This window comes from Octopus sinensis, linkage group LG1 (assembly GCF_006345805.1).
Source record: "Octopus sinensis linkage group LG1, ASM634580v1, whole genome shotgun sequence".
NCBI classification, from domain to species: Eukaryota; Metazoa; Mollusca; class Cephalopoda; order Octopoda; family Octopodidae; genus Octopus; species Octopus sinensis.
Genome location: NC_042997.1, coordinates 187,661,588 through 187,687,097, shown reverse-complemented (window position 1 = coordinate 187,687,097; position 25,510 = coordinate 187,661,588). Strand labels below are relative to the sequence as shown.

The window sequence follows — 25,510 nt, the reverse complement described above, 5'->3', positions numbered from 1 at the left end:
TGATGTAGATGTAAGTGGATAGTTTATATGTGTGAAGGATGCATAGAAATTTGTTTACACTCACCATTTGGCAACAGTAATAATTTCTAACATTGACACAAAACCACATTTTGAAGGATGACATTATCAGTTCAGTACTTCACTGTTAGTTATTTGATTAACTCTGGAAGATTAAACTGAGAACAAAGGAAATGTAACTAAATGAATTCCATAAGGTATTTTTTTCTGTATTGTCACTTTCATCAGCATCACCATTACCATTTAATTTCTGGCTTCTATACTGGTATTATTTTTTATAAATGATAGAAAAGTAAGAAGTTTAGGATAAAACTATTTAATTTCATATTTTCTAATGTTGCTTTAGAAAAAAAACCCAACATCTTTAGTAATTATAATGAGAATTCATTAGCTATTTTGCTTTCTCCAATGTTGTTGAGGTAAATCCTGTTCTCAGCACACTGATGATGAAAGACAATCAAGTTATTATTCTGCTTTTATTTAAAGTAGGATGTGTCCGGGACTATGTTATTCCCACAAAACACACATCTCCTTTTCTATTTAAGTTGGTATGTTGTATTCAAGAGAGAAATGCTGCTATATTTCATAGGTTGAGCCTGCTTTTCAACTCTTTAATGTCATAGTTTTATATGTATCACTATATCTGATCCTTTTCTTTATTTTTAGTGTGTAATGCTTTCAAAGTGATGTGATGGATGGAGGAGAGTCAGTGGTGGAAAATCGTGGGACTCTTAACACAGAGCAGCTCCTGTCTCAAACTGAATGTCCTTCATCACAAGATGAAAAAGCTACACCACTAGAAAGTAAAGATTCTTTGGAAAATAAAGATAATGACAGTAATCTGACAACAAACATTCAGTCTGATGATGGTGAACATCCAGGGAAAACTTGTGCAATTGAAACTGTAAATGATATTTCATCAGTCCCAACACAGTCATTTCAGAATCAAGTGGATGGAGAACAAGTATGTGAACAACAGCAACAACTGCAATTACCATCAACACTATCACCTCAGGAGCAGCAGCATCAACATCAGCATGAAGAAAAGACTAAACAAAATCCTGAGTCTCAGCAAGAAAATCAACAACGACAACACTTAAATGATGATCCATATGAATTCAGTAATGAAAACTTTGATAATGCCCCTGTCTCTAAATTGCCTCCACGATATACTGGAGGAATTCAGACCCGCTCACGAACTATAAAAGTTCGAGAGAATGCTAAATCTGTGGAATCTGGTGCAGAAAAACCATTGTTTGTACAGCATGGTTCTGATAACTCCAAGAAAATTCAAATGGATGATGCATCAAATGCAGCAACTCCTTCCAAATTGGATTCTGGATGCAATGACAGTGATCAGCACCAAAACTGTACCATTAATGGTTTTTCACAACAAGAAACATCATCAGTGACTCCTGGAGATTCCAATCAGGTAATAAATGAAATTCTTTTTTAAAAACATGTTGCACTAGGAGTTATAGTGAAATGCATTTCATTTGAAAATTAAAATTACAATGAATTGTTTAATGTCAAAATATAAGTTCTCTGAATTTTTCAATTCTGCTTATGGGATGAAAAGAATTTAAAGTTCTGAAGTCCTAGAATCTCAGTATTTTCCTTCAGGGTTGTTGATTCAAAAATAATTCCTGAAGTAAAATCTTAAATCTATTTTAGAGTAACATGTTGCATAACATATACATACCAATGAAGCCATGCTATTTTAGAATATGGAGTTTAATTTGTCATTGTTCTGAAGTCAAATTTGAGATACCTTTTTCTTTCATCTCCTTTTGGTTGACAAATACCAGTAATTTACTGGACTGCATTTAAGCTTGTTTTTGTCTCTAGTTAGGATGATAACGTATAAGTTGTTTTCTTTTTTTTATGTAAGACATTAAGAAAAGTATATAACAGAAATTTCTCAGTTTACTACCAGTCTCAAGAATTAAGTTAGATTCTTAAACCAAGCAAATCTTGAGATTATTCATGAGATTCTTATAAATCTTATTCTCTCCATGTGTGTGTGAGTGAGAGAGAGAGAGAGAGTGTGTGTGTGTTTTTCTTTTAATTATTTCATGAAATCATTTACAATTAAATAGCCTTCAGCTTTGAATATGATTTCATTCATATCAATACACACATATACACAAACATATTTATGTAACACATGTACATAGCCATACTTCACTGACATAACACATGAATACTAGTGACATACCAATTTATTGTGTTGCTTTTGTCATTACTGCTATAGTATCTTTTTTCTAAATTTGCAAATTGTGTTCCAACCGATTCACATATATCTTTTTTGTAACAACCAAATATGAACTCTGCACAAAGCTGTTTTTCCAAACAGTTATTTCTAGAACTGCAACTATCTGGGACTTCTTTTATCATGTTTTCCCTTAGGCATTAACCTTCAAAAATTTAAGCTGTTCATCAGCTACATCAACCTCACTATCCCAAGAGGACCTGTAAAAATCATGAGCTTTACTTCTTTCCTTCCGAATAAATACCATATAGTAACGATAAAAAGAAGAACTGTTCTAATTTTGCTGATGTAACCAGGTTACTTAAGTGTGATAATGTAAATACACTTCTTGTTGGGAAATTGTACTTATATAGGCATTCTTGACCTAACTTTCTATTTCTGTTTTTTTTTTTATTTTATAAAATTTCAACCTTTTTATATTTTGATATTGAATAGTATTACATTTATAACAAAATAATTTCTTGGTCTTAGTGTTTGGATCTCTTAACAGTGTGTTTAAAAATGAAAAAATGGATTAGAAGTGTTTGAAATAATCACCATAACTTTTTAAAAATTGTTGTTTATACTACACTGCAATGTTAAGGGACTCAGAGCAAAAGAAATTTGTAACAGAGATGCTAGTTATTTTCTATGATCTTTTCTGGAAGCCATGTATAATATAGTTGTAAGAATTGCCAAAAGCACCTTCCTATTTCTTCCGTTCTATAAACTTTAGCATTATATCCAGGATCCTTTATCTCTCCAGTTCCATTTTATCTCATTAATAGCTTTCATCTATTTCTCTATTTTTAAAATCATTGTCTGTCCACAGCTGATATAAGTAAGTAGTCTTTTCAGGGAACCTGAAAAATTAGCTCTATATATATTTTGAACCATCTTTTTATTTTGTGTACTCTCTTAATAACTACTATAGTAAATGCCACTCTTTTGAATTTTCCTGTTTTATCCCATTTCAATTTCTTTTTAAAACTTTACACTGAATAATACAAATAGTTTCTTATTCTGAAAGAGGCTACCCTCTAGGAACTTTTTTCTTTTGGTAAATTTCCCATATGTGTACTTCCATAATAAATGTACTCTGCTGCTCACTGTCCTAATCTTTCTGATCCAAAGTGGCTTATATAAAATAATAAGTTCTTCTTAACACTGCAAAAGAAGGGAGAAAGAAAATTAATTTACTTGTCATACGTGTGTGTTGTGTGTATGTGTACTGATTGAAGAAAGAACAAGGAAATTTGGCTAGTGATAAAATATTTTTCATGTGATGGCTTACCAGCAGGTGTGTAAAAGGGTAATATTAGAACACAAATTCAGAAGAAATACATTCTATTTTTTAAAATCTAATCCTAACATTGTTATAGAATAGTATTGAATTTGAAATTGTATTACTGTTAATCATATTAAGTATGAATACCTAATCAGTATTTTTAGTTTTTGGGCCAGGGTGATCTCTCATAACATAGATCAATACATAATGATATAACATGAAATGATAACATTATATTTACTCTGTCATAGTAGTTATAAAGTGAATTGTCTTGCAGATAAGGTTAATGTAAAATTGAAAAAAAACATTCATTTTGTTCTTACAACTTATTCTAATGTAAATGAAAGTATAATGGAAAAGTAAAGCTTTTTTGCTTTCTGTGAAAGTATTATTGTGTACTAGCACTATGACCTGGCAACGCTGGGTCATATTGCTAGTGTATACATATACAGCTGCATGCGCGTGCACATACACACAAGTACTGTCCAAATCTCCGACCAATCACATACAGCTTGCTGGAATTCAATTGGCGTATCAAGTTTCGGACATTTTGATTGGGTTTTGGATAGAAAATTCCTAAAAAATCACTTCTATTGATTTTTAATGGCTTTGCGGGGTGACTGGAGAAATGTAAAGATGTGCACGACCACTCTTGGACAGTTTTGAATAACCATAGAAAATGCGAGCCCTCTAACTGAAAAATTGTGGACCCTTGGACGGTTTTGAATAACCATAGAAAGTGCGAGCCCTCTAACTGAAAAATTGTGGATTTGTATAAAGGACACATACGCAGACATGTTGCTGTTTATATATATAGAGATTATTTAAATTGGACCTTGAACTTCAGGCATATTAAACATCTGTAACACATTCTTCTTGCAATGAATTATGTAGATACACTAGTAAAACCAATTCTGCAGGCATGAGATCTTACGCAAAGCTGGCTGTAGTAACATCAAAACTTGGTTTATCTGAATGCCATCCACTTCAATAAAACAAGAATCCATAAGACCAATTTTATACAGTGAATTTATGAATGAATGCTAGAAGATTATATTATCACATTAAATGCAAGATGATTTCTATAATCAGGGCCACTATATATGAACATAATCTGTTCCAGAGCTCTATTTGTTTACTGAGTAACTGAAATACATATAAAAAGGGGGTAATCTCTTCCAAGCCACACCCAAACTCCAAACTATGTGATGTATGATTGTTAAAGAAGATATATTTTAGCATTGTTTGGAAGACTGATTTCTCAAACTTCTTGATATGCCATAAGTCAGTTATTAAAAAATAGTACTTCAGAGTATTGCCTTTCCATTTTACATTGGAACAGAGTTTGAATATCTCATGTAAGATGTTTTGAGATATATTACTCTTTCTCTCAGAATATGTTTCTGTTGTTCATGCACGCATCCAGTGGCACATGGTCATTTAATTTCTTTTCAGTGTTTGCATGGTCTCTCCATGCACTGTTTATATTTAAATTGTGAACTAGAAGTGAGACCTAGTTTTGGTCTGCCAAGCAAATACAGTAAACACAATTGTTTTTCTCAAGGGCTCAAATTTAAGAGCAATTTTTTAGATTCAGTCAACTTTACCTTGCACTCAACCAAAGTACATCACAACATTAAAAGAATATTACAGACAAAAAAAGGTAGAAAAAATAAGTTATGAAATAACACAGACAATTTTTATGAGGTACAATGCTAAGCTTCACCACAAATTGTCTTCTTTATACTTTGAACTCAGAAGAGTAAGGTTTAAGTAAAAATAAAAGTAAAGTTTATATAATTACTAAAATCATCAGCAATACAAAACTCAGAAAACATTCAATCATATGATATAAATATATTTCCTTAAAGAAGAAAAAAAACAAAACTACATTATTTAGACACATTTATTTGCATCCCTTTATCTTGGACCCAGCAGACTTTCAGTTTTGTTTTCAAATTGAAATTGAAAGGTCATTATTAATCACATTTGCTGACATTTAAATGAACTAGTGATAGTATTATTTCAGCTAAGTTTCTCATGTCTCTACTACAGTTGTAAACTGACAATTGTTATGGGATTGTAAGTAGTATGTATATCTATGCTCTTAGTCACTACTTTATAAAGTAATAAATAATTATCTATGATCTCAAAACATTATTTAATGCGTAATTGGTGCAACTAATTGTTCATTAAGTGTTTTACTTGATAATAAAATGTATTTTGTATAAAAATGCTCATTTAGTCTTTAAGATATTGTTTTAAGGGGAAATATTTAATTATAATTAACTTGTTTGTTCCATGTTTATTTCCACCCTCTATCTTCCTTATCTACATGCATGTGTTTGTGTGTGTGTGTGTTTTGTTATTTGCTACACTGGCGAAAATAAATTTAAGACCGATGATAAAAGTTCTATTTCTTACAAAATATTTTGTTACTAACACCATACAAATTATTTTTATCTTTTACACCTTATGCAGAATTTATTTCTCTTTCGGATGATGCAGACAATAACTATTTTTACATGACTTGAAGAATTCTAATGCTAAATTAATATAAACATTTCAAATTTACCGAAAAATTAGTTTAAGACCGTATCAGTATAATTTTATTTAAAGCTTAAGATTGTAGCAAAAATGAGCAACAAGAACAAAATACATATTAGTACTTTGTGCCATAGCCTTTATTCTTAATAACGGCTGAACAACGCCTCGGCATTGAATTCGCTAAGTAATTACAAAATTCTATGGGAACGTTTTGCTATATTTCATTGATATCACTATCCTTGCCTGTGTCTCTCCTGTTGTGATATAGCTTCAAGTGATGTTAGAAAATGTTGACAGCTACTCCATGCATGTCTTTTATGGCTCAAGGAAGGATATCGAATAGCTGTGGTTCTCTGAAATCTAAGCTATTGCAATATCTAGTTCTTACTTGACAGAGAAAAAATTAAACTGCTTGTACTCTGTTATGGTAGCCAGTTCAGGGGTTTTCACAGTTTCAGTATCAAAGTTTGGTGCAGTCCTTCCAGAAACATATTACTACATATCTCTCCACTCTTCATTCTAGAAGGTAAAAATCTTAAAAGATCCAATCACTACCATTTAGTAAATGATTCTTTTGAAGAAATGTATTTTTCTTCATAATTTGTTCCACCTGATATACTGATATTTGAAGTTAAAGAGTCAGGCCTGTTGTAGCTTCTGCTCAGATCCCTCCAATATAGAGAGACATTTTTTCATCTTTTATGAGTTTTGAAGAAGCTTCAGAAAGTGGTTTAGGGCCTGTGCATATTTACAGAATAATTGTGGGAAAACCTTCTAGGTTACTGATTTGGTCACATTTTTTTCTATGGCAGTTTTTTTTTTCTGTGTGTCAGTATAATTGATAATAGCTATTTCCCATGCAATGTTGCTAATCTATGCTGACCCTGTTATTTGTATTTGTGCCAGTGGGGTGATGAAAGCATATTGAATTGGCCATTTTAGTTATTCACTTACTTTGTGATCCACTTTATTCAAACAATGACCTATTTTAAATTGAGGTTGTTTCTTGTGCAGACCTAGAGGAAACTTAAGTGTCAGTTTCTAAGCTTTCTATAAGCCTAGTTTCCTTTGCAGTTCTCTATCATTTTCTTTGAAACACCTTGTTCTACTTTCAATGTCTGCAAGAGATATTCTTATCTGGTTCCTTTCTCTTACAGGGATATTGTTTATTTAATTGGTTTGAAATTTGTTCATCAGCTCATGAGAATTTCCCTCTTTCTGGGCATGTGAACTTTAAATTTCTTCTCTGGGAATATTTTATGCAAATATGCAGTCCTACTAACACAAAAAGATATTAGTTTTGTATTACTATCTTGCATAGAGAGAGAGAGAAAGTGTTTGAAGCTAGTTCATGTATTTTCTCATTGTACACTCTGTAAAGTGGTTGGCATTAGGAAGGGCATCCAGCCATAGAAACCATATGAAAACAGACAGTAAGACTTGGCACAGTTTTCTGACTTGTCAGCAGCTCTTGTCTAACTGTCTAGCCCATGCTAGCATGGAGAAAAGACATTAAATGATGATGGTAATGATGATGATGATAATGATGATGGTAATGATGATGATGATAATGATGATGATGATGAGGAGGAGGAGGAGGATTTCCTGTGAACCTTGAATGACTTTAAATTGGACAGTATTTGAGTGTCTCATGTAAGGTGTTTAGTAACAAATTATATTCAACCATAATTATGGACCATAAGAAGAGTGTAGGTGACACCTTCACATTATGGATCAGTTCATAATATTTCTGAAGTACAGGTCTCATGTATTGTTGCCTCTTGTTAGGTAAAGGATAATTTGTTTTATGAACAATATTGAGAGTGATATGATTGTGGAAAACTGCTACAGATAGAGCCATAAAAGCTAAGAAACAAGCCTGGAAGATTGGAATAAAGGAGGCAGCAAAAAACAAAATTACATTGCTAGATATGAAACTAGACATTAAGCATGCCCAGCATGGAAAGAAGAAGCCTAACATAGATAGCTTGTTCATGGTCTGCGATATAAAGTTCAGATGTTTGCAGTTTTCCAGATTGCATACTAGGGAAGAAAGGTGTGTAAATAAAGATAGCAGCACACATTCTCTCATAGATTCTGAAAAGAAAGAGGCATAGAAATGCTATTGTAACTTCCTGAATGAAGAGAGTTCATGAAAGAGTGAAGGTCTGACATAGGGGCCAGCCATTGAAGTTCATATCTATATGGTTAAAAGTTCAATCAAGGATATGAAAGTCAGAGAAGGTATCTGAACTATTGGGGATAGTTACTGAGATGCTTAACCTTTCTGGTGAAATATGCTAGTGACCTACACAGCCAGTCAGGTAGTGCAGGAAGGTTTCATACCCAAATACTGACATAAGGTTTGGACCTGATATCCTTATGGATTGCACAGCTGACTATGAATGGCATCACCTTCATCTGCTTAGTGATGGTCCTCATCATCCCGATGGGTTTATGGTGATGATGTTGTGAAATTGTTTGGATGAACTTGGTTAACTTGATGTCTGAGCACTGTGAATGTTTCTTCCTCTTGGACTCAATCAGCATTTCCCTGCCAGAGGCCTTCAGCTTTTTTCCAAACCAACATAAAAGGTTTAAGAAGCTGGCAGTCTCTGAATTGCTGGGATTTATGGCTATAGCCACAAGTATAGTGTACCTTTTCATTTTCTGTGTTAGAATGGAATCTGTTAATGTTGTTTATATATATGAAAGTGATATGAGAAATTTACTTACATTTATACCCCTAATGAGGTATAAGTGTAAGATGAATTTTGTTCACAATACTTGTGTGTCCTACATTTCTTATATATGTATATATATATATATATATCATCATTATAATTGTTATCATCATCATTTAATGACCACTTATCCATGCTTATATGGAATTTGTTGTGGTGGATTTTGTGTGGTCGGATGCTCTTCCTGTTTCCAATCCTTACTTGTTTCCTTACTAAATTTCCCCATGACAAGACATACGTTTCATGGGAGACTGAAAACAGATGATGCTGATGTTCATTTACAATTATGATATCAAGACAGACATATACACAAATACATATGTATTCAAATGATTGAAGGAAGTAACGTGACAATATATAAGTGAAAAATATTATTTACAAACATTGAAATCATAGTGATTCCTGTAAAAAAAAAATCCCTTCTTCAAAAACCTTAGAATCCGATAGGTGAGCATTTCTTCAGTTAGTGATTTGGAAGATACTATTATCATTCATACTAAAGAATTCTTGCAATTTTACTATAATACTTTTTGAGTTAAATGTGTCGGTGGCACATAAAAACACCATCCAAGCGTGGCCGTCTGGCACCTGTGTCGGTGGCACATAAAAACACCATCCGAGCGTGGCCGTTCGCCAGCCTCGTCTGGCACCTGTGTCGGTGGCACATAAAATCACCCACTACACTCTCGGAGTGGTTGGCGTTAGGAAGGGCATCCAGCTGTAGAAACACTGCCAGATCTGACTGGCCTGGTGCAGCCTTCGGGCTCCCCAGACCCCAGTTGAACCGTCCAACCCATGCTAGCATGGAAAACGGACGCTAAATGATGATGATGATGTAGTATTTTGGAATTATATGATGTGGTTAAGGTTTGTGAATAGGATTGTACATTTTACACTTAATTTTGAAGGGAGTTTGCTCTGCGTAGTTTGGCCCTTACTATGGTGATGAACTACTTAATTTGCAAACTATGAGTGGTCTCAAGTGATCTCATTGGATGCCGTGAGAAAAGGAGTTCATCTACATGTGTGAAGAATTAGATTTAAAGATCATAGTAAATATGAATTTAAATCATAATAAATATGAAGTTAATTTCCTAGATATAACTCTAGATTTAGGTATTGCTGAACACTGCCCTTAAAGAAAACCTAAAAAAATTTTAGTTTATGAATATAAATCCAAACATCATTCACTAATCCATAAAAAAAATTTATTTGATAACATTAGTAAATGCACATCTGGCTTATCGTATATGAAGAATCCTTTAACTATACAGCCCTGTTATTATAACGATACTCTAAATGAGATTACATATGAAACAACTCTGATATTCATAAATGCAAAATAGGCAATTAAATAACTTATGGCAAGATCCTCTCTATAGTTTAAATTCTCATTCCAATGTTGCTAATATTTTTCTAAACTGTATAAATATGCTGATAATTTGTTTTCAAATGTAGAGACACTGTTAGAACAGTAGAAACATTGGGTAAAATATCCTTACACAGCGGAAAAATTTGTCAACAACCAGCTATGGGACTCGAACCTATATCTCTTGATATGGCTCCAGTTAAGTGCTGAAGTGCTTTACCATTAAGCTAAACTACCAGCTGACAAATCAATCTGCTTTTTAGACACTTTTAAAGCTAAATGTACAATCACACATGTAAATATAAACAAACTGACATGTTTTTGTTATAAGCACGGAAATGTGTATATATAGATACAAATAAGATGATAATTTATTTTCGAATGCAGTTTGTTAGTATTTATACATGTAATTGTACATTTAGCTTTAAAAGTGTCTGAAAAGCAGATTGATTTGTCAGCTGGCTGTTTAGCTCAATGGTAAAGCACTAGCTAGAGTTTATACCAAGAGATATGAGTTCGAATCCCATAGCTGGTTGTGGACAAATTTTTCTACTTTGTAAGGATAATTTACCCAGTGTTTCTAATGGTGTCAAAAATAAATTACCAACTTATTTGTATCTATATTCACATTTTAGTGCTTATAAAAAAAAATATGTTTGTTTATATTTATACATCTATAAATAACCATTTGTGTGAAGACTATAGATATTATAAAACCTTTAGGACTATAGACCTTTAATAAAAATAAAAATAGCATTAAAATGAGCTACAATTAAATAAAAAATTTGGCTGCTTCTACAGCTAGAATAAATTAAAAAAAGAAAAGAAAAGAAACATTCCTGTATGGGTACACCAAACCTAGTACCTACTTGTATATTTGTCTCTTTCTAAATAAAGTGTTAGTTTATTGAGCTAAGGCCTGCTTTGTAAATAATTGTGAAACAAGAAAAGTGATATAGGGCTTACTGAAAATCCCTATAAAACAAGATTCTCACTACATACACATTCATTCTGACTCTCAGAAAGCTGCTTCACCACATGTCTGGAGTTTAAAGAATAATATTAATAAGTATGAAAGTGACCTGTTTCATGGATTTTGGTTGATGGAAACTGTGTAGAATCCCACTATGTATGTGTTTGTATATTTATGAGTGCATTTCTGTGTTTATTTTTACTGGTGTAAATAGTGTGCTGAATTACATTGCTTTATGTCAAAAATATAACTTATAATTCAATAGAGATGATTATCATAAGAACCAGATTCAATTAGGTAGTGGGGTTGGTATGATCAACTAAAACCCTTTGAAGACAACATTCCTGCATGCTTGTAACTCATTGCCTGAGACCAATACAAGAGCAAAAATAATGGACTATATATATATATATATATATATATAATATATATATATATATATATATATATATATGTATGTATGTATGTGTGTGTGTGTGTGGTGTGTGTGTGTGTGTGTGTGTGTGTGTGTGTGTGCATACATATCTATATCTGTATATGTACATACGCCATGCTGACTCACCACATTCAAGTGATTTAGATAATTATATTTGATGGCCGTTTGCCAGCCTTGTCTGGCCCCTGTGCAGGTGGCACATAAAAAGCACCCACTACACTCTCGGAGTGGTTGGCGTTAGGAAGGGTATCCAGCTGGAGAAACACTGCCAGATCAGACTGGGCCTGGCGTAGCCTTCTGGCTTCCCAGACCCCAGTTGAACCATCCAACCCATGCTAGCATGGGAAACGGACGTTAAACGATGATGATGATGATTATAATATTTAGTTATATTTTATTGATCTTTATTAAATGGCTAAGTTGCTTTTGGAGCCTTTTTTTTGTGTCAAGTAACATTACTCACTATACCTAATTTATATTGATATATACACATCCAAAGAAACATGTATACATATTTGAGAGGCTTCCACTGGTCAAACTGAGGTTTTTGTAAAGACAGACAGTTGCCTTAGGTGCTGCATAGTGGGATCACATTCAGAACCACGTGATATGAAGTAAACCATAACTGTGTCCGTAATATGTTTAATTGAATGAAAATATTAAAAAATGCAGACACATAATAGAATAAAAATTCCTTTAAATGTTAATCCAAGTAAATTATTTTACAGTTCTGTAATTTTCAGCTATTTTCTTTACTTAGCACAGCTGCTGGTTATGTATGTACACACATACACACAGACATATAGAATAATTGTGTGTGTGTGTGTATTCTATTATTATTTTACTTGTTACAGTCATTTGACTGCAGCCAGGCTGGAGCACTGCCTTTTAGTCGAATAAATCTATCCCAGGACTTATTCTTTGTAAGCCTAGTATTTATTCTATCCATCTCTTTTTGCTGAACCACAAAGTCACAGGGACATAAGCACACCAGCATCGGTTGTCAAGCGATGGTGGGGACAAACACAGACACACACACACACACACACACACACACACACACATATGACAGGCTTCTTTCAGTTTCCGTCTACCAAATCCACTCACAAGGCTTTGGTTGGCCCGAGGCTATAGTAGAAGACACTTGCCTAAGGTGCAATGCAGTGGGACTGAACCCGGAACCATGTGATTGGTAAGCAAGCTACACATATATATAATATACATGTACATTTTTATATACCTACATGCACATGTATACATACATACATATGCACATGTGCATGTGTGTGTATGTATAGGTGTGTGTTTAGGTATATGTCTCTCTCTTCTTTGTCCTGCTAGACACACACACACACACACATGCACAAGTGTGTGTGTGTGTGTGTGTGTGTGTGTGTGGAGAGAGAGAGATGGAACCAAATGCAGATAAAGAGAGTAATAGTAAAAACTGAACTATCAGCTGCTGAGTGTCTCGTGTCCAACAAGTGTGTCTAGACTTGGTTTTTCTATGGTCATAAAGCTACAAGCTGTTCTTTATCCACTCTCTTTGTCGACCTACTTAACACTGCTGTCTACACTTAGTCTGCCACTATATATATATACCCATACCTTTCTTCTCTCTCTTTCTCTCTTCCTTTTCTTTTCCACTCCACCTCTTTCTCCATATATCTTGTGTTATATTATTACACTGGTGTGGGTTTTTATACTCTTACTGTGTGCTGCTTTCTAAGATGTCTGCTTCCAAATTGATTGTATGTCACGTATGTATAAGATTTACAGGCAACAACTCACCAGAGATCTGACCCAAATAATTAACTGCTCCTCACCAACCACCATCTCACCCTGTACTAGACATACTCGATCCAGTTGCTCCACCCTAGGAATCAGTGATTTATTTGTTAGACAGTGTTATGTAGGTGATAGCAATTTTTAATCATTGGAACATTGAACAACTAAAATATATTCACGTTGACAAGCAGTAAGAGAAGAGGGTTAAAATCCACCAAATTAATATGAATCAATGTGTAACATTATTTTATTGTATCTTGAGTTGGTGAGGTTATTATGCCAGTAATAAATTCATGCACTGGTTCAGTTTCACTTCTTTATTATTCATCAGTTGGTTAGTTATGTAACCAACCAACTAATCTATCATTTGCTTAGTTAGCCGGTTAAACTATCAGTTGGTTGTCTGTCAGTCTTTTGTCGCCATTTGTGACCTCATCAATGACATGCCTTCTCTCCTCCAGTTCTGAGACAGATTTGAAGCAGACCTTGAGGGGAGGGGGCATATCATTGATGAGGTCACGAATAGTGATGAAAAGATTGATTGATCAGACAACTGATTGCTTGTTTAACTAACTGATTAAACAAACAGTTGATTATTTAGTTGGTTAAATAACAAACAAATTGACTAATAATCCTTTCTACTATAGGCATAAGGCCTGAAATTTATCAGAGTTAACACTACATTTTCCTACTTTTCTCCTTTTCAAGGTCCTTCGGGGAAATACAGTATCTCCATAATTTGCCTAAGTGCCATCAAGTAAAGTTAGTTAAACTACTATACCCTGGTCTTCCAACGTTAATTCCTCCCCAAATCTCCCAAACCAACAATCCAAGCTGCTCCATTGCCTCCATCTATAAGTGTCCCGCCAAATTCCTCTGAGTATTTTGACAAACAGCTGTCACCTCTTATCTCTGTTTTACCATCATACATTAAGGACATGAATCATACTCTAAATATTTTCAACTCATTCTCATTCCTTCTCAAAACCCTCCAAACTTCTGTTCATCATGGATATAAAATTACTGTGATGGCCTATTAGCCCTTAAACTTTATTCCTAGACAGTCAGCCTATAATTGAATTCAGTACCACCAATCTTCATCTAACCAAACTTAGCCATATTCACATTTGTTTCTCCTTCTCTGGTGAGTTTAACAACAGATCTTCAAGCTCACTATTATAATTAAGATGGATCCCAATTATGCTAAACTCTTTGTAGGCTATGCATGAGTTTTGTCCAGCTTAATTAACCTTCTTTTGAGCTGTACACTTGCTGCTATATTGGTGATTGCATGACCACCTATTCACTACCAATGATCAACCCACTTCATCTCTTACACTGTTGTCAATGGCATCCACCTGTTCTCCTCCATCCACTAAAAGCTGACTTCTCCTTTTCTCACTCCACATACCAAATCCATTATCCACATCTATCAATTCTTGTAATTTCATTGATCATGTAGCACTGATTTGACTTTCAACTCTAAATCGGAAATCCGAAGAGTTGTAATGCCCTTTCTTACTCAAAGGTACCTTTGATTGTTGTACATACTATACACTTCATCTTCCACTCAGCTACCCTCCCAGTGAAACACACACTTCTCTGCAACTTCTAGGTTTTTACTCTCTGACATCATAAGCACCTTAGTTCTGCAACACCTCTCCATCAAAAGAGACATGAATTTCTGTGACCTTTTAGCTAGATGCTCTCTAAAGTAAATATTTTCAATACTCACTGACATGTCACACCAGTCTCTACATCTGTAACACCATAACAATCACAGGCTTGAAATCATAATGCCAAATCACCCAAACCTTTTGCTGCATATTTGCCAACATTATATACTACATTATATGCAAACTTGGTGGTGCTCTACTCACTAGTGAAAGAGGGCATCATCTGGGTAATGTATTTCATGAGCATTTTTCACTACACCCTGTGCCAGTATATGTCCTGCCATTTCAGCACATCAAACCACTCCATTAACTGTCTTTTGATATCTGGTGCTTCCACGATGACACCTATACTTCAGGAAATACACACACAAAAATGCCTTATCTTCCCATGTTGGCATGAGTTGAATGGTTTGACAGGATCTGATGAGCTTGAAGAGTCACACTTTATTGTCTGCTTTGGTATGGCTTCTACAACTGGATGCCCCTCCTAATACTAGCCACTTTACAGAGTGCTTTTTCTGTGGTACCAGCACTAGTGAGGTCACCAAGCAACTTGCAAAACAAGCCCTCCCAACTGAGTGGTGTAGTATAGAGAGATGGGCGGCGAGCTGGCAGAATCGTTAGCATGCCAGGCGAAATGCTTAGCGGTATTTCGTCACCCGTTACATTCTGAGTTCAAATTCTGCCGAGGTCGACTTTGCCTTTCATCCTTTCAGGGTCGATGAAATAAGTACCAGTTATGCACTGGGGTCGATGTAATCAACTTAATCCCTTTGTCTGTCCTTGTTTTTCCCCTCTATGTGAGCAATAAAGAAATAAATAGAGATATGTGGTTTTATGCCAGTTGTTTAGAATCTAGTGTGATAGGAGACTAAAACAGCTGTCGTGCTGTGGGGGAGAGTCATGTCTACCCCAGTTAGAAAATATGGCTGTGTTCTCCTGCTTGTGTGGCATGGTACAGACTCCTGTTGCCAGACAAAGGATCTTCCAGCGGCCACCCTCTTAACCCAGGACAGCACTACCTCTGCTAGGCACTTGATGGACCTGATTGACTTGGAGGGTTTGTTGTCAATCATGGTCTAGTTCTCACCAACAAATTTAGGAGTTCTTATTTTATTAGAATGATCAGAGTGAGTTTTCCGCGCTGCCGTACCTTCATAATCACCATTAGACTTATCCAACTCTTTCCAAACACTCTGAAACATTTGTTTTGGAGCTTCCGGCACTAATGCTAAGCAGTACAGCATGTTGTTTCCAAATTTCTAGCAGAGGGAATTGTGTCATGGTGTTATTTTCCTTACAGGTGGTGCCCAACTGACCCTTCTATGATGTGTAGTGAGCAAAATCAAAAACAAACAATGTGCATGCTTGAAATTAAGAATATAAAATGGCCACAATATACCCATCGCACCCTGTATATATACATATATCATCATCATCGACATCATTAGTGTCGTTTAATGTCTGCTTTCCATGCTGTCATGAGTTGGATGGTTTGACTGAGAACTGGTAAGCTGGGAGGCTGCACCAGGCCCCATTCTGATTTGGCAAGGTTTCTGCAGCTGGATGCCCTTCCTAATGCCAACCACCCTGAGAGTGTGGTGGGTGCTTTTTATGTGCCACTGGCACAGGTGGTTTTTATTTACCACTGGCATGGGTACTAGTCAGGCTGTACTGGTATTGGCCATGCTCTAATGGTGCTTTATATATACATGTGTGTGTGTGTGTATATATATATTTGGGGAGAATTCACAAAAAAAAAAACAACAAAAGACGAAGACAGGTGGTGTAGACAACAAACAGGTGTATTAGTATAATGCTCGGGAAGTGTAAAAGTCTTTAACATTTCAAGCCTACGCTCATCTACAGAAAGGAACACAAAAAGAAACAAGGAGAGAAAATAAAGAATGTGTAGTGGCTAGCGATCTATCACGGCAAAGACCAGACATATATGCATATACATATATATATGTGTGTGTGTATATATACACATACATACATACATACATACTCATTGAGATCCAAGAAAATATATGTGAACACACACAAATATTCAGTTTAAAATTCCATCTCACTCTCCATAAGAAGTGTTTATAAACACTTGCATACACATCCCCACACCTACACACATATAAGTATATATATGTGTATGTGTTTTTTTGTCTATCTGTGTGTGTGTGTGTGTATCTATAGATATATGTATATACATATACACATGCACAAATACACACACACACACACATATATATATATGTATCATCATCATTTAACATCTGTTTTCCATGCTGACATGTGTAGAACGGTTTGACAACAACTGACAATTCAGAAGACAGCACCAAACTCTGCTGTTTGTTTTGGAATGGTTTCTGTGGTTGAATGCACTTCTTAAAGCCAACCACTTTACAGAGTATAGTGAGTGCATTTTATGTGGTACCAGCAGTAGTGAGATCACCAAGTAACTTGTAGGACTAGACCCACCAACTGGGAGGAGAAGTGTTGAGTGACACAAAAGGTGTCTTGCATTAGAACAGAATCTTGGCTGCCTCAGATGTAAGGAGAAGGGAGACAGATAGTGAAGATGTGGTGGGGAGGAGGCAGGAGCTGTACACCCAAGTTCCTGTTATACCCAAGTATATAGTGAAGTAGATCAGGGATTGGAGAGTGTGAGTGGGTGAATTCACAAGATTTTGAAAGGAGAGTGGGAGCTAGAAGGGGTGATGTAATGAGTGGGTGCTGGTAGAGGGATGGGGGTATTAGGAGAATATATTGTGGAAAAGGGATTGAACAGGGACATATTGTGTGCAGGTAGGTACATGAGGGAGAGCAAAGGGGAGGGGAGAGGGACAATTATATGTTTTCAGTTGTTAATATACTTTGATCTTAGCTAAAACTCAGAGAAGCGACCTGTCTTTTAAGAAGAAAAAGTAGTTTTTAAAACCTTAAAATTTATCTGAGTTTCTGTGAGAGCAAAATTACAGATTATATCCTGAAATTAGAAATTAGTGGTAATACTTTACAATTTCTTTAAGTATGAAATTCCACAATTTGAGGTAGCCATAGCATTAGGGTTGTGTGTGTGTGTGTGTGTGTGTTTGTGTGTGTGTGTGTGTGGTGTGTGTGTGTGTATATATATATATATATATATATATATATATATACATACATACCATGTATAGAGTTAGTAACTGAATGTCACTAGCTTGTTTATGAAGAAAATGCAAGACAACTAAGAAAATAAGAGACTAACCTTAAGAAAAAAAGGAGGACAATATCAGCCACTAGCACTTCCAGAAATTTTCAATTTCTGGAAGGTTCATGCAGTTGCATGTAGTTTCATAAAGTTTCTTATTACTTCTGTATCATGGACAAAAGATCTTTGCAACAGCTTGAAATCATGGTACAGAAGTAACATCAGTCATGAAACATTTATGTGTGCATCCTTCTGCACACACACACTAAACAGAACTCAAAACATGAGCATATATATATATATAAGTAGGTATAAGTGGCATGCATGAAGCTCTTGAGTCACTTTGTAATTTCTGCTGATTAAAAATAGAATGTGTGTGTGTGTGTGTTTAATATCTATTGCAACTTATGTGCCATGATTTAATGCATTGGTGAAGGTCTTTTAAACATCATATTCAAATTATTTAGTATTAAGAAACTATATAAAAACTGCATAACTCTTTCAGAGATTGGAAATTTCTGTTAAGCACAAGTGACCGATATTTTCTAAGCGTTGATGGTTAATCTCTTATTTTCATAGTTATCTTTCATTTTCTTTGTAAACCACTTTGAAGTGTTGAGTGTGCGACATTTAGAAAAGTTGTGGATGCAGGTAGATTGGATTTTCTAATTACTGACGACTACCTGCATAAACTTAGGAAATGTCTCATCATCTGGCAGACTTTAGTTATTGAAAATGTTGGAGACACAAATAGGACTCTGTATAATTGGATGTGATGTGACTGATAAAACTAACTGGAACAGAAAGATATATGTAGGAGTGGCTGTGTGGTAAGTAGCTTGCTAACCAACCACATGGTTCCGGGTTCAGTCCCACTGCATGGCATCTTGGGCAAGTGTCTTCTGCTATAGCCCCGGGCCGACCAATGCCTTGTGAGTGGATTTGGTAGACGGAAACTGAAAGAAGCCTGTCGTATATATATGTATATATATATGTATGTGTGCGTGTGTTTGTGTGTCTGTGTTTGTCCTCCTAGCATTGCTTGACAACCGATGCTGGTGTGTTTACGTCCCCCGTCACTTAGCGGTTCGGCAAAATAGACCGATAGAATAAGTACTGGGCTTACAAAGAATAAGTCCCGGGGTCGATTTGCTCGACTAAAGGCGGTGCTCCAGCATGGCTGCAGTCAAATGACTGAAACAAGTAAAAGAGAATCAAGTGAGAAATATATGGAGTCTATTACAATTAAGGGAGTAGATAAAGTGATTAGTGTATGTAGGTCATTTAATATGAAAATGTTTATAGCTTCTATACTAGTTGGATTTATGTAAGTGGATTGGAAAAACCAGAATAAAATGTTGATATTGAACACTCCAAGTATGATGGTTTACAGTATTTGCTTTATTGTTTTGATATAAATCAGGAGCACGAAATACCACGCATCAGATACCACAAATTATCTTTTTATTTCAGTTCTTCTGTATATTTACTCTTTCCCACCCTCTTTTTCCCCCTTCTCTCTATACACGCATACACATGGATACATTGATATGTTATAACACACAAAAGTACTAATTTTATCTACTTGTGCCAGCCATTCCTACTTACCAAAAAAAGGCCAGTCTAATAATGGTCCTTGAATATTATAATCATTACACTTTAGTTATACCAAGTATATTGCATTTTAGAAAGTATAAGTGAGAAAGCTAACACTAGTACACTCTATAATAAAATGTGTGAATACTCCCTCAGATACTACCAAACAAGACAGTCACTTTGAAATTATATAGCAATCTTTGAAATATATTTTTTTTAAACTTTATAAATATCTTTTTATAATATATATGCCAGTTATTCGATATGTTCTCCTTTCTACTGTTATATAAGATTAGTAAATGTAATTACTACCTATTCACAAACTCTAGTTTTATTGAAGTACTAGTTACACATTCAGAATATTTATATGGAAGTAACCTCTAATGTTGTTCAATGTTATTTTTGTTTAGGTGTAGATCAGTCCTGATCAAGCAGAGACTTATGATCAGAGATATTTGAGCTGAGGTTATTTTGGGTTGATTCCACACCCCCATTTCCCTTCCCCCCATATAGTGAATTTAGATATTACACCTTCTCCTCGACTTATGATTGAGTTCCGTTCTGATTGACAGTTCGTAAGTCGATCTGGACATATGTCAGTTTATATTTTTCAACACTATTTTCATTCAAACACAACTGATGCTTGAAAGTGATTGAGCGAGAGACAGTGGCAGGCAGTGGATGCCTGGGTTTGAGGGAAGCCTGTATTGCCAGATGCTGCCATAGTTATCATGTATGTAGCTGCCCAACATCCAAAAATCAATTTTTATTTATTTATTTTTATTTATTATTTTTTATGGTTGTAAGTGCGGATGGTCATAAGTCGCATAGGTTGTAAGTCAAAGAGAAAGTATTTTTGATTTGTGCATTTTTTGTTATTTAAAGGAGATTTTGTTGCTGCTTCTTGAAGGTTGACTAACCACAGAGAGTCTTTCATGTTGGTTCGTATAGGGCTGGTGATGAAACTTAAGGTCCAAAATATACACTGATTGCATAGGTATAGAACTTTGAAATTTGATCAATTTAGCTTCTTGAGAACCTGTTTTATTCTTTGGCACCTGTTGTCCATTAATGTATCACATCAGATACATTTGAAAGAGTTTGGTGTTAAGGTAACTAATAAGAAACCCTACCAGAAGAGTAGATGAATATAGTTGTAGCTAGTTTGAGGCTAGGTCAGTCAAAAGCTTAAGTAAGGTCAATGACAGTACATTGAGCTTTTAGCATGAAGCTATTTCAGTGCAGTGAAACTGATCTGGGGCTGATACACAAAATTTCTATTACAGCAGAAATTTAAGAACTTAACTACTCTTCTTTCATGTTTTAAGTTTCTGTCTCCAAATTGATATTCATTAACTACCACCTAAGCCACTGCAACCACAACCACTTCAACTTCAACTTTAACCATCTCTAGCATCATTCTTATTAAGAGGCTGAAATTTAGTTCTTTGTTTGCATACACACACACATCCTACTATACATTCATCAACCATTAAAAAGACAAAGTAAAATGCTTATGCCTCAGTCAAACGCTTATACTTAAAAACACAATACAACATTCTCTCCTTTAGACTCTTAACAGACACAAAAAATAAATAAATAATTTGACACTGTTTGTGTCAGATAATATATTGAAAAAAATTTCTATTGAATTAGTATGAGGTAATTGAATTTAATAGGCTGTTTTCCATTGCATTTTGGTGTAGTCTTGTTATATATATATATTATATATATATATATAATATAATATATATATATATAATATAATATATATATATATATAATATAATATAATATAATATAATATAATAAAATATATATATATATATATATATCATCATCATCATCATTTAACGTCCGTTTTCCATGCTGGCATGGGTTTGACGGTTTGACTGGGGTCTGGGAAGCCAGGAGGCTGCACCAGGCCCCAATCTGATCAGGCAGTGTTTCTACAGCTGGATGCCCTTCCTAACACCAACCACTTTGAGAGTGTAGTGGGTGCTTTTTCTGTGCCATCGGCACAGGGGCCAGAGGAGCTGGTATCAACCATGATTGGATGTTACTTTTTACATGCAATGGGCGTGGAAGCCAGTCAAAGCAGCATTGGCATCAGCCATGTTTGGATGGTGCTTTTTGCGTGCTACCACCACGGGGCTCACAACTACAATTTCCATTTGATTTGATTTTGATATTGCTGATGTTGATGTATTTGACTCAATAGGTCTCCTTAAGTATGGCATGTCGCCCTACGATTCAAGATACTTTTGAGTGTGCTGGTTATGTGACACTGGTGTAGGTTACGGCTGTGGACTCACTTTATTTACCAGGTCTTCTTAGTCACAGCATACCTCCAGAGGTCTCTGTCTTTTGTCATTGCCTCTGTGAGGCCCAACAATTGAAGGTCATGCTTCACCACCTCATCCCATGTTTTCCTGGGTCTCCCTCTACCCTGGATTCCTTCCACTGTTTGGGAGTGGCACTTCTTCTCACAGCTCTCCTCGTCCATCCGCAGTACATGACCATATCAACGCAAACGTCTCTCTTGCACACCACATCCGATGCTTCTTATGTCTAACATTTCTCTCAGGGCACTTACACTCTGTCATGTGTGCACACTGACACTACACATCCAGCAGATCAAGCTAACTTAATTTCTTTCGAGCCTACACTTGTCTTCAGCAGTCATGGCCCATGTTTCACTGCCATGAAGCATGGCAGCTCACACACATGCATCATACAATCTACCTTTCACTCTGAGTGAGTGGCCCTTAGTCACCAGTAGGGGTAGAAGCTTTCTGAACTTTGCTCAGGCTATTCTTATTCTAGTGGTAACACTCATCCACCCCCACTACAGACTTGGTCACCTAGGTAGTGGAAGCTATCAACTACTTCTAGTTTCTCCCCCTGGCATGTGATGGAGTCTGTTTTCTGAGCATCTGTGGTGTTTATTGCCTCTGTGCATCAGTTGCATGTGAAAGCTATCTTCCCAGTTAATCTTCCTTTGATGTTACTGCACCTCTTGTGTGTCCATAGCTTACACTGGGTACATCTTATGGAGTTTGTACCTACACCTTTTCTACAGATCGAGCAGGGCTATGCTACTTGAAGGGGTGTGTGATGTGTTCGTCTTCCTGTCAAAAGCTTTTTCCAAGTCCACAAAAGTTAAATATAGGGTTTTATCTTTGCTTAGGTATTTCTCCTGCCGTTGCCATACCAGGAATATAGCATCAGTGGTACTTATATACATAAAAGCTGTGTTTCTATTCTACAGAATTTAATATTGTGGTAGCAAATTATACATTATTTTCATTTCTGTTTTTATTTGTTCAGTGACACTAAAAACATGGTGATATCTGTATGCTTGATTTTATATAATGTTGTGTGTATATAGGTCTGTAGATAAACTACAGCCAGAGTACTAAAGGCTCATACTAAAGTCTCATACCAAACTACAGGTTATAAAGAAATAGTCTGGAATCTGAATGTTATGTACATGTATATATTAGAGTACACAAATAATGAGTTGTGATCTCTGGCAGAGATGTTTAATTAGAACATTAAACGTACCAAAGAGTAACTAATAAGCAATATGTAGTTCTCATCCCACAGTTAGCTTGCAGCTTTTTCATATTCCAGGGTTTTTTTAACCAATATGTTACAAGCTATCATTTATATCTGTATTCATTTTAAGGTACAGAGGTACAGTTAAATGATCTGTTTACACATTTCTTGATTATTCAGTGATTGTGTTCTACAAAAGAAAATTAGCAAATGATAATGAAATTAAACAACTAGTGTTTTCTTGCAATTATATATAAATTGATTTTCTATTAAAAATTGATGAGATATTATATTACCTGTCAGGCTATACATTTTCATTGAAGAAACCACTGATACTTATCAACCTTGGAAGGATGGCAAGATTTGAACTTCTTAGAGAGATATAACTAAACATCACAAGTCATTTTGTTCCATACTCTATTGATACTACTAATTATTAACAAAATGCTCAATAGTAGCAAGAAAATTTTCTAAGATTCTGTATAAACTTAATTTGTTGTGAAGAGTCCTATAGAATGGAATCATTAATCTAAAGAATAGAATTTGTCTGCTTTCAGTATTAGTAGTTAATCCATGTTTCTCAAATAATAATTGTGTGTGTTACCTTGTCTGATCTAAACATTCTGCAATATACTTAAATAGTATAAGATATTGTTTTAAAATCTGGTTTAGTTGCTCATATCAGCATCATCATCATCATCATCTGGTTGCACTTATTGCATGGATTACCATGACTCAGTCTCTCCTGTCTGTTCAGTCTGCCATTACATGTGGTAGGTCTTCTTGGGTGCACTTAGAGTCCTTGCACAGTTGCTTTGTGTAGGTTCAATGTGATCTACCAATGTTTGCATACTCATGCTTCAGTTCTCAGAGAAGAATGTCGCTGATAATCTCATCCTTTGCTCTCCAGTAATGTCCAATAAATCTTCTTCTTTCTGTGATGATGTGTGATATTGGGGGTAAATTACCAGAGAGACGTTCTTTTGTAGGGTGTTGTCTCCTGGAGATATCCAGAACAGATTGAAACATTCTTGTATAAGTTCCATTGATTTTTCTTTTCAAGACACTTTGTAGGAGTCTATGTTGTACATCCATAAAAAAAAAAAAAAAAAAAAAAAAAAAAAAAAAAAAAAAACTGACTCCACACCTTCCTGAAAGAAATCACATTTAAATTTAATAGAAACTTAGATTTTCAAACCATTGATAATTTATTTAAAGCTGCCCAGGCATTGTCATTTCAAACATAAACATTACTTGCAGGCAGATCTTCCTTTGCAATTTTACTTCAAAGGTATGTGAATCTGGGTGAATGCTGATCTAAGCCATTCTGGTTTTTCCTCAAGATTTTTTTGATCTCTGGCTTGGATAAAGTTGACTAGCATGGCATTGTAAACTGTGGCAGATATGGCAGTGAGAGTAATCTTCTTGTAGTTTTTGGTGGCACCGACATCTCCCTTTTTCAGAAATGCATCTTTCACTCCATTTCTCTATACAGTTTTGAGGGTATAGAGTTGAAGAAGAATTAAATTTCATTAAATTTTCCTTTTTCCATACTTCTTATGTTAAGACAGATGAGACCATTTTCAGATATGAATTCATGCAGATATTCTCTATTTTGATTCATTGTTCCATGGAAGCTGTATTTATATTCAGCCTTTGCAAGATGAGCATTCATATCACCTCCTATAAACAAGACATTATGACAAGATATTTGTCTCACAAGAAAAAAGAGTTCATGGTAAAATATAACAACCTCTGCTTCATCAGGGACATTTGTTAAACTGTAGCAAGATATAAAAGTGGTGTGTTAGTTTCCACTAAAGATTACTATAATAATTTGAGGATGAATCTTTTCAATACTGTTGAGTGAGCACAGAGTGTGAGGACTGAGTAGCATTCCTACACCTTCCAGTGTAAAGTTGTTAGGGCCTTTCCATGCTGAAGTAGAGATGAAGGTCCATTCATTTCCAGCATCATGATATTTTAGTTCAAGATCGCTGTGATGAAAATGGTGTTCTTGTATACCAATTACACTGATATTTTGCTTGATAGCAAATGCAGTGAGTTCTGGCA

The 25,510-nt window shown here is 35.1% G+C and overlaps 1 protein-coding gene across 4 annotated transcripts in view; it reads left to right on the top strand.

Annotated features, from left to right (window-relative positions):
• Positions 1-25,510, top strand: part of LOC115213579 (methylcytosine dioxygenase tet3-A-like) — an 85,201-nt gene that overhangs the window by 24,896 nt on the left and 34,795 nt on the right. For all 4 annotated transcript variants that reach the window (XM_029782584.2, XM_036507717.1, XM_036507721.1 and 1 more), the window contains exon 3: positions 685-1,450. In XM_029782584.2, the coding sequence (XP_029638444.1) occupies positions 710-1,450 (741 nt within the window). In that variant the 5' untranslated portion in view covers positions 685-709. The remainder of the gene's footprint in view (positions 1-684; positions 1,451-25,510) is intronic.